Source organism: Macaca mulatta, chromosome 1 (genome assembly GCF_049350105.2).
Source record: "Macaca mulatta isolate MMU2019108-1 chromosome 1, T2T-MMU8v2.0, whole genome shotgun sequence".
In the NCBI taxonomy this organism is placed as follows: Eukaryota; Metazoa; Chordata; class Mammalia; order Primates; family Cercopithecidae; genus Macaca; species Macaca mulatta.
In genome coordinates, this window is record NC_133406.1 from 203,102,240 (window position 1) to 203,117,102 (window position 14,863).

The 14,863-nt window shown below is 47.5% G+C and overlaps 1 protein-coding gene across 27 annotated transcripts; it reads left to right on the forward strand.

Annotated features, from left to right (window-relative positions):
* The first annotated feature begins 184 nt into the window (after positions 1-184).
* Positions 185-11,662, forward strand: AIRIM (AFG2 interacting ribosome maturation factor). Of its 27 annotated transcripts, none has more exons than XR_013403964.1 (7): positions 185-397; positions 838-967; positions 1,462-1,826; positions 2,565-2,845; positions 6,815-6,994; positions 9,803-9,925; positions 10,082-11,662. XR_013403964.1 is itself a non-coding variant. In XM_077963078.1 (7 exons), the coding sequence occupies exons 3-7, from the start codon at positions 1,722-1,724 to the stop codon at positions 10,117-10,119; spliced, it is 723 nt and encodes a 240-aa protein (XP_077819204.1). In that variant the 5' UTR covers positions 185-437; positions 838-967; positions 1,714-1,721; the 3' UTR covers positions 10,120-11,662. The 27 variants fall into 27 exon arrangements, 23 of the variants coding, with proteins under 23 accessions (XP_077819204.1, XP_077819197.1, XP_077819218.1 ...); XR_013403966.1 differs by having other exon boundaries at positions 2,568-2,845; XR_013403965.1 differs by having other exon boundaries at positions 1,526-1,826.
* Positions 11,663-14,863: the final 3,201 nt, after the last annotated feature.

Genomic DNA, 14,863 nt, shown 5'->3' on the forward strand with positions numbered 1-14,863 from the left:
TACCTGCCCGGGGTCTCCCGCCCAATGCGCTCCCTATAGCCGGAGTGCGTCAGCGCGGGCGCCGCCGTCGCGGGTGCTCCTGGGAGTTGTGGTCCAGGCTTGTTTCCCCGCCCTCCCCACCAACCCACCCGGCTCCGCCCTGGCCGGCTGCAAACTATACAAACTGCGACTCCCGGCAGGCCTTGCGGCGGGTCCTCATTACCCCAATCTCTGGAGGGCTAGGAGCGGGCTAGGTCAGGTCGGCTGTAGGATTCTGCTCCGGGGCCGGCGGCTGCTTCTTCCAGGCCTGGCTGCCACTGAGTAGCCGAGGGGCCGCCGTGACACTCTGACTGATTGACTGGTTGGCTGCCTACGTCGGCGCTCCTCAGGGCCCCAAGCTCCCCAGGCCGAACTTGGGGCAAGTGGAGGGTCGGCGGAGACAGAGCAGCCCCGACAGGGTTTGGAAGGGGTCGAGGCGGAATGACAGGGGAGCGGGGCCGGGGTGCAGGCTTTGGGGTGGGCGCGCCAGCCCGTGGCCAGTTTGGGCAGCGAGTGGGGAGAACCCTCTTGTTCCTCGCTTGCCCGCGGGGCGGCCACTCCCGTCCAGTTCGCGTCTTGGCGCCTCGACTGGGTGTGCAGCGCGGGGCCGCGACTTCAGGTGCGAGTAGTGGCGCTTGGCAGCTGCCCACGCGGTGACTGCAGCGTGAGCCGCGGCCACCACACTCCAGGGAGCCCAGGGCGGGAGGCAGCTCTGGGTGTTCTGGCCGTGGGCCTGGGAATGGGCGTGTAGACCTCGAACCCCGCTGAGCCGCAGTCCTGTCGGAAGTGCTAACTGTGCATCTTTGCATCTGCCCACAGCCACAGGGTTGGATTGCTCAAGGGTTGTGCTGAGACCCAGCAAGGCTAGAGGCTAGTTTCGAAGCTGTAGCTCAGGCTGAGTCTCAAGGCGGGCGACGACTGGACGGCCAGACCGGCGAGCTCTTGACAGGTTTGTGGCCTGATTGTTTGGATTTGGTGCTTTTCACCTGTGGATGCGGAATGAAGCCATGTCAGAGGGGTTGTTTGTGTTTAAGCGTGCATGTTATAGGCTATGGGAGTGATAATCTTGCCTCTCCCCCTCTGAGTTCAGGAACAATCAAAGAAATAAGCAAAGGTGCCAAGCAGGCTCCTGATGGGCACCAGCGAGCTTGGGGACAGAGCAGTCCAAGCATAGAAACCCTGGCAAGCCTGGCCCTTCCTAGAAAGTCCTTTCTCTCTCTCTTCCACCCTGGTTTGTTGCTCCATATACAAAAAATATTTGAATGTCGCTCTTCCGCCCAAGGTCAGCCCTGGGCAGTGGGTGGTGGGGGTGACACCCGAGTCTGCTGGGTGCCTAAGGATCTCCATCAGTTAGATGGCCAAGATGAGAGGGGACGACAACCCGTACCTCATGTAGGCTTTCCCGCAGCAGGTGTTTTTATGATGGGCAAATTGGGCTTCCAGCCTCTCGGTTTCAGGGTTTCCTTCACCCGACTCCCCAATGTGCCCGACCTCCCTGGGCACCTAGGATGTCCACCTGCATCTCAGCCAGAGCTGCCACGTCAGGAGCCCGTGATTCACTAGTTTTTGCCAGTTGGTTGTGATACACAATGTCAAAAGTGTCATTAAGGCACAGCCGAAGGCGCAAGCTGAGAGGAAAAGACTCCACAGTTAAGAGGACATGCCACCACTGCCACCCAATTTAAACTGCCGCAGGCTGACAAATGAGAAGTCGCCGTGTTTGGACGGTCCCAACATCCAGTCCCAAGGAAGCTTCAAGCCGAGTGGCCAATCCACATGTTGGACTACAGTACCCAGAAGTAATTTCGGTACTATGATATATTTTCGCGACTCAATAGCCTTGCAGGCCTGCGGAGGAGCTTTGGGGGCGGTCGCCTGTGAGCATGCGCAGAGAGACTATGGGCGCGTGGTGCTCACGCTTTGGGTGTCTTGACTTTTAAGTTTTTCCGCTGGTTTCAGGAACGCGACCGGCAGCCTCGGGCAGGGGAGACAGGACTGTAGGTCAGAGAAGAGACGGCGATTGGCCGCCGGGAATCCTCTGAAGCAGGAGACTGCCCTATCCAGGTTACCCTTCCCAAGGGGAAGCCAGGATCTCCTTCAGAAAGCTGAGGCAGGGCCGGGGCTGGTGGCTCACGCCTGTAATCCCAGCACTTTGGGATACCGAGACGGGCGGAAAACCTGAGGTCAGGAGTTCAAGACCAGCCTGGCCAACATGGCGAAACCCTGTCTCTACTAAAAATACAAAAATTAGCCGGGCGTGGTGGCGGGCACCTGTATTCCCAGCTACTCGGGAGGCTGAGACAGGAGAATTGCTTGAACCCGGGATGCAGAGGTTGGAGTGAGCCGAGATAGCGCTACTGCACTCCAGCCTGGGCGACAGAGTGAAATTCCGTGTCGAAAAAAACAAAAACAAAAAAAACCACTTCTGGAGGTGAGACAACTCCTGTGTGAACACGAGGACGGAAATGACGCCCACCCTCGACCCAGTGCCTCCCGGACTGACTTGCCACCCCAACGTGGTTATTTTCTATTTTTATCTTTTTCAGCAGAAGATGACTCAAGACCGGCCTCTGCTTGCCGTGCAGGAGGCCCTGAAGAAGTGCTTCCTGGTGGTGGAGGAGCAGCAGGGCCTGTGGCAGAGTGCCCTGCAGGACTGCCAGCCCCTCCTGTCTTCCCTCAGCAACCTGGCGGAGCAGCTGCAGGCCGCACAGAACCTGCGGTTCGAGGATGTGCCGGCGCTTCGGGCCTTCCCAGACTTAAAAGAGCGGCTGAGGCGCAAGCAGCTGGCTGCTGGTGACATCGTCCTGGACAAGCTAGGGGAAAGGCTGTAAGCAGCTCCATAGTGCTCTTTCCTGGTGGAAGGATTTTAAAACGAGGTGTTTTATATGTAGCTAGTATCAGTCCAGAAGGTGTTTTTCTCCTTGAAAGCGTGGCATTTGGAGGTATCTCAACCTTCCTCACTTACCATCTGGGGCAGTGAGACCTCTGTCAGAAAGCCATTTTCTGGCATTTTCCTTGTCAGAGACTAGGCATGGCAGTGGTGGGCTTAGTGGAAGTCACAAAAGAAGAACAGAAAAGGAGCAGAGAAAGCCTATTAGCTCTGCCCTATAGTTTTCTTTGGTAAAAGGCAATGAGGAGCTGTGTAAACTTAGTAGGTGCTAGAGCTAAGGGCTTTATATATATTACATTATAAAGGCTCTTCAACATATCTGTGACTTTACTGCACTTAATTCCATGCAGGTAGGAAACTGAGGCTCAAGCAGATTGCCCCTGGTGACACAGCCAGAAAAGGGTAGAGCTGGGATTCTAACTCAAGTGTGCCTGACCCAAAAGCTAGAGCTCTTAATCACCACTTTGTTCTGCTGTAGGTTGGTGTCTTTGTGCCCAGTAGTAGCACGTCTCCAAGTTCTGATATGCTTGTTGTCAGACCCAGTATCTGTGTTACAGATTTTTTTTTTTTTTTTGAGACAGGGTCTTGCTCTGTCACCCGGGCTGCAGTGCAGTGGCACAATCACAGCTCATTGCAACCTTGACTCCCCTGGTTCAAGTGATCCTCCCATCTCAACCCCCCAAGTACCTGGGACAACAAGCGTGCACTTCCATGCCCAGCTAATTTTAAATTTTTTTGTAGAGATAGGGTCTCACTATGTTGCCCAGGCTGAGAGTTATAGGTTATTGAGGACAGAGGAGAGACAGGGCATGTGTGGCCTTTCCTTGAACCAGAACAAAAGAAAGGTCCAGTATATAGAGTCTGTGCCATAGACTAATAGGAAACTGTCACAGATGAGGACTTTCCTTTTATTTATTTGTACAAAATACATTCATTAGGCACCTTGTGGGATGCCAAGCACAAGGTGCCAGGAATACAACAATGAACCAGACTTAGTTCCTGTTCTTAGTTGAATAGAAGAAATAAACAATCAGTGAATTAAATTGTGGGATGTCCTAAGATATTGATAAGTATGGCTTGTGTGGAGGGGGGAAGCTTCTGGGGAGGAAGTGATATTAAAAACCTAATGGTTGAAAAGGTGTAAACAGAGTCAAGACGTGGGTGTGAGTAGTGTGCATAGAGAATAGTATGACTGGCCCGGCACGGTGGCTCATGGCTGTAATCCCAGCACTTTGGGAAGCAGATCACTTGAGGTCAGGAGTTTGAGACCAGCCTGGCCAACATGGTGAAACCCCGTCTCTACTAAAAATAAAAAAGTTAACTGAGTGTCGTGGTGCACTCCTGTAGTCCCAGCTACTGGGGAGGCTGAGGCAGGAGAATCTCTTGGACCCGGGAGGCAGAGGTTACAGTGAGCCAAGACTGTCCCACTGCACTCCAGCCTGGGTGACAGAGCAAGACTCTGTGTCAAAAAAAGAGAAAAGTATGACAGGAGCAGAGGCCTGATAAGAGATGAGATCAGCTGAGTATGGCAGCTCAGCCTGTAATCCCAGCACTTAGGGAGGCAGAGGCAGGAGGATCACTTGAGCCCGGAAGTTTGAGACCAGCCTGGGCAACATAGTGAGATCCCATTCTCCACAAAAAGGAAAGCAAAACGAAAAAAAGATGAGACCGAGTATGGTGCCTCACACCTGTAATCCCAGCACTTTGAGAAGCTAAAGGCAGGAGGATCATTTGAACCCAGGAGTTTGAGACCAGCCTGGTCTCAAAGCCTAGGCAACAAAGTGAGACCCTGACTCTATAAGAAATAAAAAAATTATCTGGGTGTGGTGATGTGCACCTGTGGTCGCACAGGGCCTACACAGGGGGCTGAGGCAGGAGGATCACTTGAACCCAGGAGGTCGAGGCTACGGTGAGCCATGTTTGTGTCACTGCACTCCAGACTGGGTAACAGAGTGAGACTCTGTCTCTAAAAAAAAAAGAAAAAAGATAAGATCAGAGAGGTAAAGTAGCTCAGGAAATGATGGGTAAGTTATGTAGAGGATCATATGGTTCCCAGATCTATCTGTCACCTCCGACAGAGTCTCACTCTGTCACCCAGACTGGAGTGTAGTGGCACAATCTTGGCTCACGGCAACCTCTGCAAGATCACTGCAACCTCCACCTGCTGGGTTCAAGTGATTCTCCTGCCTCAGCCTCTCAAGTAGCTGGGATTACAGGTGCCTGCCACCACACCTGGCTAATTTTTGTGTTTTTAGTAGAGACAGGGTTTCACCATGTTGGCCAGGCTGGTGTCAAACTCCTGACCTCAAGTAATCCACCCTCCTCAGCCTCTCAAAGTGCTGGGATTACAGGTGTGAGCCACCACACCTGGCCTATAATGACATTTATATACCATTGTATTAACAGAACAGGTTTACTGTAAGTTGTATACTTTTTTTTTTGAGATGGAGTCTTGCTCCATCACCCTGGCTGGAATGCAGTGGTGCGATCTCAGCTCACTGCGAACTCCACCTCCTGGGCTCACACCATTATCCTGCCTCAGCCTCCCGAGTAGCTGGGACTACAGGCACCCGCCACCACGCCCGGCTAATTTTTTGTATTTTTAGTAGAGACAGGGTTTCACCGTGTTAGCCAGGATGGTCTCGATCTCCTGACCTTGTGATCCGCCCACCTCAGCCTCCCAAAGTGCTGGGATTACAGGCGTGAGCCACCGCGTCCAGCCTGTAAGTTGTATACTTTTAAAGGGTGAATTTTATGGTATGTGAATTATATCTCAATTTGAAAAATAGAACACTGCCTGTCAAAGCCTACCACCCAAGAGGCACTTGGTTTTTTCTAGTTCAGTGGCTTTCAGACTTTGGACCTTGACTTAGAGGAAGAAATATTTTATATCATTCATAGACACACATACATGCATATATCACTGGACTGTTTCACGAAACAATATGAGTGCTTTACTTAATATTTTGTCTTTTATTTATTTTTATTTTATTTTTAGAGATAATTTCACTCTGTTGCCCAGGCTGAAGTGCGGTGGTATGATCATAGCTTACTGTAGCCTCTAACTCCTCCTGCCAGTGTCCTGAGTAACTGGGATTCCAGGAGCATGCCACCATACCTGGTTAATTTTTAAAAATTTTTGTAGAGACCGTCTTGCCATATTGCCCAGGCTGGTCTCAAATTCCTGGCTTCAAGCTGTCCTCTGGCCTTGGCCTCCCAAAGTGCTGGGATTACAGGCATGCCATTGTACCTGGCTTTTTTTTTTTTTTAAGTTTTAATTTTAAAAAAATTATATTTACTTTTGAGATGGAGTCTCGCTCTGTCACCCAGGCTGGAGTGCAGTGATGCAATCTTGGCTCACTGCAACCTCTGCCTCTGGGTTCAAATGATTCTCGTGCCTCCCAAGTAGCTGGGTCTGCAGGTATGTACCACCACACCTGGCTAATTTTTGTATTTTTAGTAGAGGCAGGGTTTTGGGACATTGGCTGGTCTCAAACTCCTGACCTCAGGTGATCCACCTGCCTCAGCCTCCCAGAGTGCTGGGATTACAGGCAACAAGCCGCTGCACCCAGCCCCTTTCTTGAGTCTTGAGCCACCCCTACATCCAAGGCACCGTCACTAATCTCCTTAGACCAGTGGTCTCGACTGGAGATGGTTTTTCTATGAGGGGACATTTGGCATCATCTAGAGGCATTATTGGTTATTATGGCTTATGAAGGGTATAGGTGTGGTTTACTCCTGTCGTTTAGTGGGTAGAGGCCAGGCATGCTCCTAAACGTCCTACAATGTACAGGGCAGCCCTTCACAACAGAGAATCATGTCCAAAATATCAGTAGTGCCAAAATTGAGAAACCTTCCATTATACCTGTCTCATGATATTGCCTAACGTCAGACTGTTTCTTGCAGAGCCATCCTCCTCAAGGTGCGAGACGTGGTCAGCAGCCATGTGGAGCGAGTGTTTCAGATCTATGAGCAGCATGCAGACACAGTTGGCATTGATGCTGTCCTGCAGCCTTCAGCAGTGAGCCCCTCTGTGGCTGACATGTTGGAATGGTTGCAGGATATTGAGAGACATTATCGAAAGTCGTATCCTTTGCACACATTTCAGGTCACGGCCAGAGCTGTTCTAAGTCTTTCAAATTTCAGTTTTCACAAGATTGGAAAACTGTATAGTTTGAGTCAGTTCTCTTTGGTTCCTGAACCTGGATTCTTCCTGCATTCCTTTGTATAATCCTTCCTCTAATAATTTACTGAGTCCCTGCTACCTGTCAGGCACTGTTCTTGGTGCAGAGAGACAGGCATTAAAAAAGGAAAGTAGAGTGCCAGATGGCGATAAGTGCTATGGAGAAAAATAAACCTGGGAAAGTGAGGAGTGAGGGTGGGGTTGTGATTTAAAATAGGGTGGTCAGAGCAGGCCTGATGAGAAAGTGATATTCGAGCAAAGATCTGAAGAGGGTAAGGGAAGAGCTATTTGGGGAGAGAAAGCTACTAGGCAGAGGAAACATCAAATGCAAAGGCCTTGAGGTAAGAACATTCCTGGTCTATTCAGGAAATAGTGAGGAGGCTAGACTAGAGTATGAGGAGGAGCCTAATAGCAGGTGAGGGTAGAAAGATGGAGGGGCTCGACTTTCTAGGGCCTTGAAGGTCTTTGAAAGAATTTGGGGTCCGGGCGTGGTGGCTCATGCCTGTAATCCTTGCACTTTGGGAGGCTGAGGTGGGAGGATTGCTTGAGCCCAGGAGTTTGAGACCAGCCTGGGCAACATGGTGAAACCCCATCTCTACAAAAAATACAAAAATTAGCCACGCTTGGTGGTATGTGCCTGTAGTCTGTAGTCCCAGCTACTCGGGAGGGTAAGGCTGGAGGATTGCTTGAACTGGGGGAGGTTGAGGCCGCAGTGAGCTGAGATTGTGCCACTACACTCCAGCCTGGGTGATAAAGTGAAACTCTGTCTCCAAAAAATAATAATAATAATAATTTTGGGCCAGGCATGATGGTGTGCAGCTTAGTCCCAGCTACTCAGGAGGCTGAGTTGGGAGGGTTGTTTGATCCTGGAAGGTCAAGGCTGCAGAGAGCCATGATCGCCAGCCTGAGTGTTATCACCAGCCTAGGTGACAGAGCAAGACCCTGTCTCAAACCGCCCCCACCCCCACCAAAAGAAAAAGCATTTGAGTGACAGAAAAAGCTCTTAGAAACTTTTGATTAAGGAGTAACAGGATAAGACCTATGTTTTTAACAGTATCATTCTGGCTTCGTTCTAGGGTAAGATTTGCGGTAGTAGGGGCAAGGGTAAAAGCAGAAAGACCAGTTAGTTGAAGCTCTAACATTTTTCTCTCAAAAAATTTTTTTTTGCCTAGGAGATGGGGTCTTGCTGTGTTGACCAGGCTGGTCTTGAACTCCTGGCCTCAATGATCCTACTACCTTGGCTTCCCAAAGTGCTAAGAGTACAGGTGTGAGCCACCATGCCTGGTCTCTCAATTCTTGTCTGATACCTGATTTTAGCCTTTGGCTTAGGTTTCTGCCTTCATGTGAATTTTTCTTGTCTCCAGTCTTGACTTTTGGTTTCCTGCAGATGCCTCCAACTGGATTGTTCTTGGAACTGCAAACTCAAGTTTAAAATTGAACTCCTCAATCTAGCCGTCAAATTCAGCCCCCTTTTCCTTGAGTTGTAGAATCCACCCTATTTTCTCTTTTATTTATTTATTTTTTGAGACAGAGTTTTGCTCTTGTTGCCCAGGCTGGAGTGCAGTGGCATGATCTTGGCTCACTGCAACCTCCACCTCCCGGGTTCAAGCAATTCTCCTGCCTCAGCCTCCCAAGTAGCTGAGATTACAGGCACCTGCCACCACACCCGGCTAATTTTTGTAGTTTTAGTAGAGATAGGGTTTCACCATGTTGGCCAGGCTGGTCTCAAACTCCTGATCTCAGGTGGTCCTATCAGCTTGGCCTCCCGAAGTGCTGGGATTACAGGCATGAGCCACTGCGCCCAGCTTATTTTCCCTTTTAAATGTGTTAGTAGCAGCAGTAGTAACAGCAACAGGAACATGGGCAGAAGGAGCAAGAACTGCGGCTGACATTACTAAGCACTTGCTATGTGCTAGAGTGTTTACACAGTCACTCGTCAAGTCCTTTCCCTCTGTTTCCCTGGTGCTTCTTTGATTTTCCTTCTCTGTCCCCTCTGCTGCTTACATGGCTTCTTACCTCTCACTTGGATTCTTAATTGCATGTAGCCTCTTGACGGGTTTCTCTGTCTAGTTTCTTTTCCTCTAAGCTGACTCCAATTAATGACCTCTATTTCTTCAGGAAGTCTGGCTCTGATCCTGCTCCTTAGGATCAGAATTGTACTGTACAGTATAGGAATAGCTCCTGTTGCTAATGGGATAAAGTTCAGAGCCCTGCCTTGGTACTCAGTGTTCTTTCTGTTCTGGCTTAGCCCACCTTTCAGCCTTTCTGACTGCTTTCCATGTGGTGTCCATGCTGAGCAGACTGGAAGATTTGCTTTCCCTGAATTCATTCTATGCATCTGTGCCTTCATTTGTGTTTCCTACCAGCTGGGGTGTCCCTGCTTCCTCTGAATTGGGTGTATTTATCCTCTGAACCTCCACTAGCTTTACCTCTCATGTCACTTTTGTTCTTTCTTTTCAGGATCTGGTTTTCTCCTCACCATGCTGAGATCCCAGATTTCAGAGATGGTTTCATTTCTCTTTCCCTGTAGCACAAAGCCATGTTAGTAAACAGTTGCTCAGGAAATATTTGTAGCATAGGTGAATCAGGCCCACCTGGTAAAATGTAAGGATATCTGCACTTTCATTTTTATAGCTCCCTCTGGTTCTCACCAGGGTGTTTTTTTAACTTCAGCATATTTCATTTTCTTTTGAGCAGTCCTTAACTTCCAGAAAGGTACCTGAATAGAAAGTATCTTCTTTCCTCTATCCGGTGGGGAGACTTGGCAAACATCCAAGCTTTGCCCAAGGCCTGGGACCGAATTTCAAAAGACGAACACCAAGATCTTGTACAAGGTACTGGTTTGTGTTCTTCCTTCGTGTCTCCTCTCCTCCTTTCTCTCCCTGTGGCTTACCTCTTTGGAAGCTTTAGGAAGGTACCCTTGCTGTGCCTCTGTGTTTTATGTTCTCGGGAGAGGTGATGATGCCATTTTTTCTTTCTTCCTATTTCAGATATCCTATTGAGTGTTTCCTTCTTCCTGGAACAGTAAGGAAGCTGTGCGTATCTGGAGACCATGGGCACCACAGTGGAAGACTGACATTCTAAACCCTGATGTTTTTAAAGAAACGTCAGTATTTCAGTCTCACATATTTGAAATATCAGTGCCTTGAACCTGAGGACTGGGTCTTGGGGAGGATTAGTGCCTAGATGTCTGATGTTGGAGCTGCAGCATGCCAGGCCATGGCTGAGAGTATGTGAGCCACACCTTGCCCTTTTCTGAGGCTCAGGGAAGTGGATGGAGATAGAGACACAGCAGGAAAGACGGTGCTGAAGAACATAGTGCCTTGCCTCCACTGTAGACTTGAAGAGGTGGGGAAGCAAGGACAGGAGGCAAAGAGCCACACTGCCCTTGGCATCATCCAGAGCATTGTCTGGTTGACACCAGGTCCTGGTTTTGTGTCTTTTGTCAATATCTGAATCCTTGACAAAAGAAAAAGTGATTTTGATGATTTAAAGAAATAAGGGTGATTTTGACAGAAAATATATTTTAAAAATAGTGACCAATTGCAATAGTTATCCTCAAGCCAATTTCCAGAGCCTGCCACCAGGGGGAGGTGGTGCAGCATGAATCATTCTGAATGCTTTGTCTTTGAAGTGTTCCCCTATTGCTGTTACTGTCTCAGAGGAAGTAACTGGGCATGGTGAGACTCCTGACATGACAGGAGGTTTTTTGGCCAAAGCTGGCATCTGACTTGCCACATTCCTCTGAGTCTGTAGTACCTGCAGGGGTGGGAGAACGCCAGCCCAGAGTCAGTCCATCAGGGTTACATTTCCAAGGCCCGCTGCCTTCATCTATGTAATGGCCGTGTTACTTTCAGACCTTTCAACTTCCCAGGGTGTTGTAGAAATCTTGGTCATTGAATGTAAAGGGACTTAGTAAAGGGTATAGATGTTTTTAAAAAATGAAAATAACTTTTTTTCTTGTAAGTGATAAGCTTTTATAAAGATCATAGGAAAACTAGAAAAAAATGTAAAATGTAGAAAATTGTAAAACAAACTTCATTAGAGATATTTTGATATGTATCTTTTCAGTGTCTATTTACAAATTTTTTCTTTTAACATAGATAGGGTCTCACTATATTGCCCAGGTCAAACTCCTGAGCTCAAGGGATCTTCCCACCTGAGCCTCCCAAAATGTTGGAAACACAGGCGTGAGCCACTGCTCCCGGCTAATTCACAAATTTTTTTAAAGGACAAACATGGTATCATCAATACATACTGTTAGGTTGTCTTTTTTAAAAACCTAATATAATTTGTTCATCTTTTTATAAATATAGCTCAACACAGTTATATTCCTTTTGTGAATGTATTATATCTACAATTTACCTTTTTTCTTACATTTTACATGCATTTTCCCAAATCTTTTTGTTTTCCTATCTGTAAAAGTAATACATTCTGATTATGAAAATTTAAAACGCTACATAGAAATGTACTATTATCTATCTGCCAGATAATTATTATTAATAATATGTATTTATTTTTCTGGGAATTAAAATCTATCATATAAGTATTGCAAATAAAACTTAAAAAGCGTTTGAGCGTCAAGTCTTATGTGGGGCTCTGGGGACAGAAATAAAAGAGAGCCCTAGAAAGGCTCACAATTCCACCAGGGAAAGATGAATGTGCAAATAAATCACTGATATCTTGTGGAAATTTTGGTTTTGATTCTGTAGGTCTGGGATGGGGCCCAGATTCTGCATTTCAAACGAGGTCCCAGCTAACGGTCCAAGGACCAGACTTTGGATGGCAGAGATTTAAGTTGTAATACAATAATAAAAGTGTCAGAGTTAAGGTAAAAACAGGTGCTATGGGAGAATAGAGATGATAACTAATTGCCTGTGGGACTCCTTGATGACAGTGACATTTGCCGTATGCCTTGGAGGGAATTTTACTTGGGGCTAGGAGAGGGGTGCGGGGCATTCCATGCACAGGAGACAGTCTAAACAAAGGCCGTGTTTGAGGCAGAATGGAAGCCAGCACTTGATGAAAGTTTGCTGTGTGCCAGGCATTGTGCTTGTTGCCTTTACCCTCCAGAACTGGCAAATAATAGTTCAGTATCGCAAATAACGAGTTCACAGATGGATGGAAGGATGGCAGGAAATGGGTCAGTAAGGGTGGACTGGAACCAAACTGTGAAGAGGATTGTGAATCCCAGCTCAAGTGTTTGTATTTTGCTCTACAAATGGGAGTTGCTTGCTTATGTGTATGCATGTGTAATAAAGAGGTTTTTAAACCTCCCTCATGGAAGCAAGTAATGGCTAAGTAGAAACAAGCATGTTTATGGTGCTAGTAATAACTATATAGTATTGAAGTATAATTGTTACTGTTTTTATTTTGTTCCCTGTTAGTATTTTGTCTGTTAAAATGCCATATTTTTCATTGTTCTTTTTAAATTTAAAATAAATTTTATATTTTTGAAACAGAGTCTCACTCTCACCCAGGCTGGCGTGCAGAGGCACAATCTCAGCTCACTGCAACCTCTGCCTCCTGGGTTCAAGTGGTTCTCCTGCCTCAGCCTCCTGAGTAGCTGAGATTACAGGTGCTTACCACCATGCCTGGCTAATTTTTGTATTTTTAATAGAGACGAGGTCTCACCATGTTGGCCAAGCTGGTGTCGAACTCCTGACCTCAAGTGATCTGCCTGTCTCGGCCTCCCAAAGTGCTGGGATTATAGGCGTGAGCCACCACACCCAGCCTGGTTTATTTTTTAAGTGATACATCAATATTGTAAAATAGGTATGCAAGAGCATACCTATTAGGCTGGGCACAATGGCTCTTGCCTATACTAGCACTTTGGGAGGCCAAGGTGGGAGGATGGCTTGAGGTCAGGAGTTTAGACTAGTTGGGCAACCCTGTCTCTACAAAAAAATACGAGCCAGGTGTGGGGATGTGTGCCTGTAGTCCTAGCTATTTGGGAGGCTGAGGTGGGAGTTTCCCAATTTCCTTCCCTGAAGGCAACCAATATTGAATGTTTCTAGTGTATCTTTCCAGAAATACTATGCCTGTGTGAGTGTGGTGGGTAGGTATCCTCAAAGACAGCCCCCAGTGCTCCCACCTCTGGTATTCATGCACTTGTGTACTCCCCTCCCCTTCCAGATGGACTTTTTTTTTTTTTTTTTTTTTTTTTTTGAGACAGTCTCGCTCTGTTACCAGGCTGGAGTGCAGTGGCGTGATCTTGGCTCACTGCAACCTCCACCTCCCGGGTTCAAGTGATTCTCCTGACTCAGCCTCCCGAGTAGCTGGGACTACAGATGTGTGCCGCCATGCCCAGCTAATTTTTGCATTTTTAGTAGAGACAGGGTTTCACCATGTTGGCCAAGATGGTCTCGATCTCTTGATCTCATGATCTGCCTGCCTCTGCCTCCCAAAGTGCTGGGATTACAGGCATGAGCCACCACACCTGGCCACAGATATACATCTGATGAATAAAATACTACAAAAGTGGTAGGATGTTACTTCTGAAATAGGTAAAAAAGACTTCAGCTTCCATCTTGGGTGCTCTCTGTCTCTGGGATCACCCACCCTGGGGAAAGGCAGCTGCGATGCTGAGGCAGCCCTGTGGAGAGGCTCATGTGAGAGACCAGTGCCTGCCAACAACCATGTGACTGAACTTGGAAACAGATCCTCCCTCCCACAGTTGAACCTTCTAATGGGTCCACAGCCCCTGCTGACAGCTTGACTACAGCCTCTTGAAGACCCGAGCCAAAGGCAGCCTGCTAAGCGGTGCCCGGATTCCTGATCCATGTAAACTGGGATAATAAATGTTTTAAATCACTAAGTTTGGGGACCATTTGTTCCACAGCAATAGATAATCACTACATCAAAAAAACCTCCATTTTTATATGAAGGCTAACATACCATATACCCACTTTTTCACCTTGTTCTTTCTTACTGTATCTTGGACTTCATCCTATATATATAAGAGTTTCCTAACATTGTTTTAAACAGTTGCATAGATTTCTGTTGTGTGGGTAAACCATAATTTACTTAAAATAGCCCCTTAGGGTGGACATCTGTTTCCAAAGTCTTCATACCTATTGGTTTTTATAGTAGCAACCCCTCTGTACTCCCACTCTTGTTCATTAGGCCTCCCCTCCACCCCCTGGAATTTTCCATTTAGCTAATTCCACTACCTTCCAACAACAACAGAAAATAAATTGTCAGTATCTTTTACTGGAATCATTAAATTGATAAACGAATTCAGGGAGAGTCACCACAATGGGAATACTTCTGGTGCTCCTCCTTTATGTATGCCACTGGCTTATGGATGAAGACACCAATGTGAGTTCTGTTCTGTTTTCCCTCAGCTGGGTCAGAACCCCTTTCTCTGTCAGTGTAAGACAGTCTTGGGATGAAATGAAGAATTTTGGTTTCCCTCTATCCTGTCCCTCCCCATCCACATCTAGAAATTGACCTTCAGATTCTTCTCTCAGAGTAAGGGTTGTCTCAAGGTGCTGGGTTGCCTGGGCCCTAAAGAGAAGGTCTCCTGTCTGCCCAAGGAGAGCCCCGGCTTTATGGGGACTGTATTACACCAGTCTTTAAGTGGGATGAGAATCCAGATGCCTTCCCAACCTGCTCAAACACTGGATCGTTTATAATTCCATTTCCCTATGAGAAGGGAGGAAGAGTGCACATTTCAGGGAGTAGGTTTGGGGATGAGGGGAAGGAGAGAACCTAGACCTGGGTTCAAGTCTCAGCTCAGCCTTTGCTAGCTGTGTGATCTTGGGCAAGTA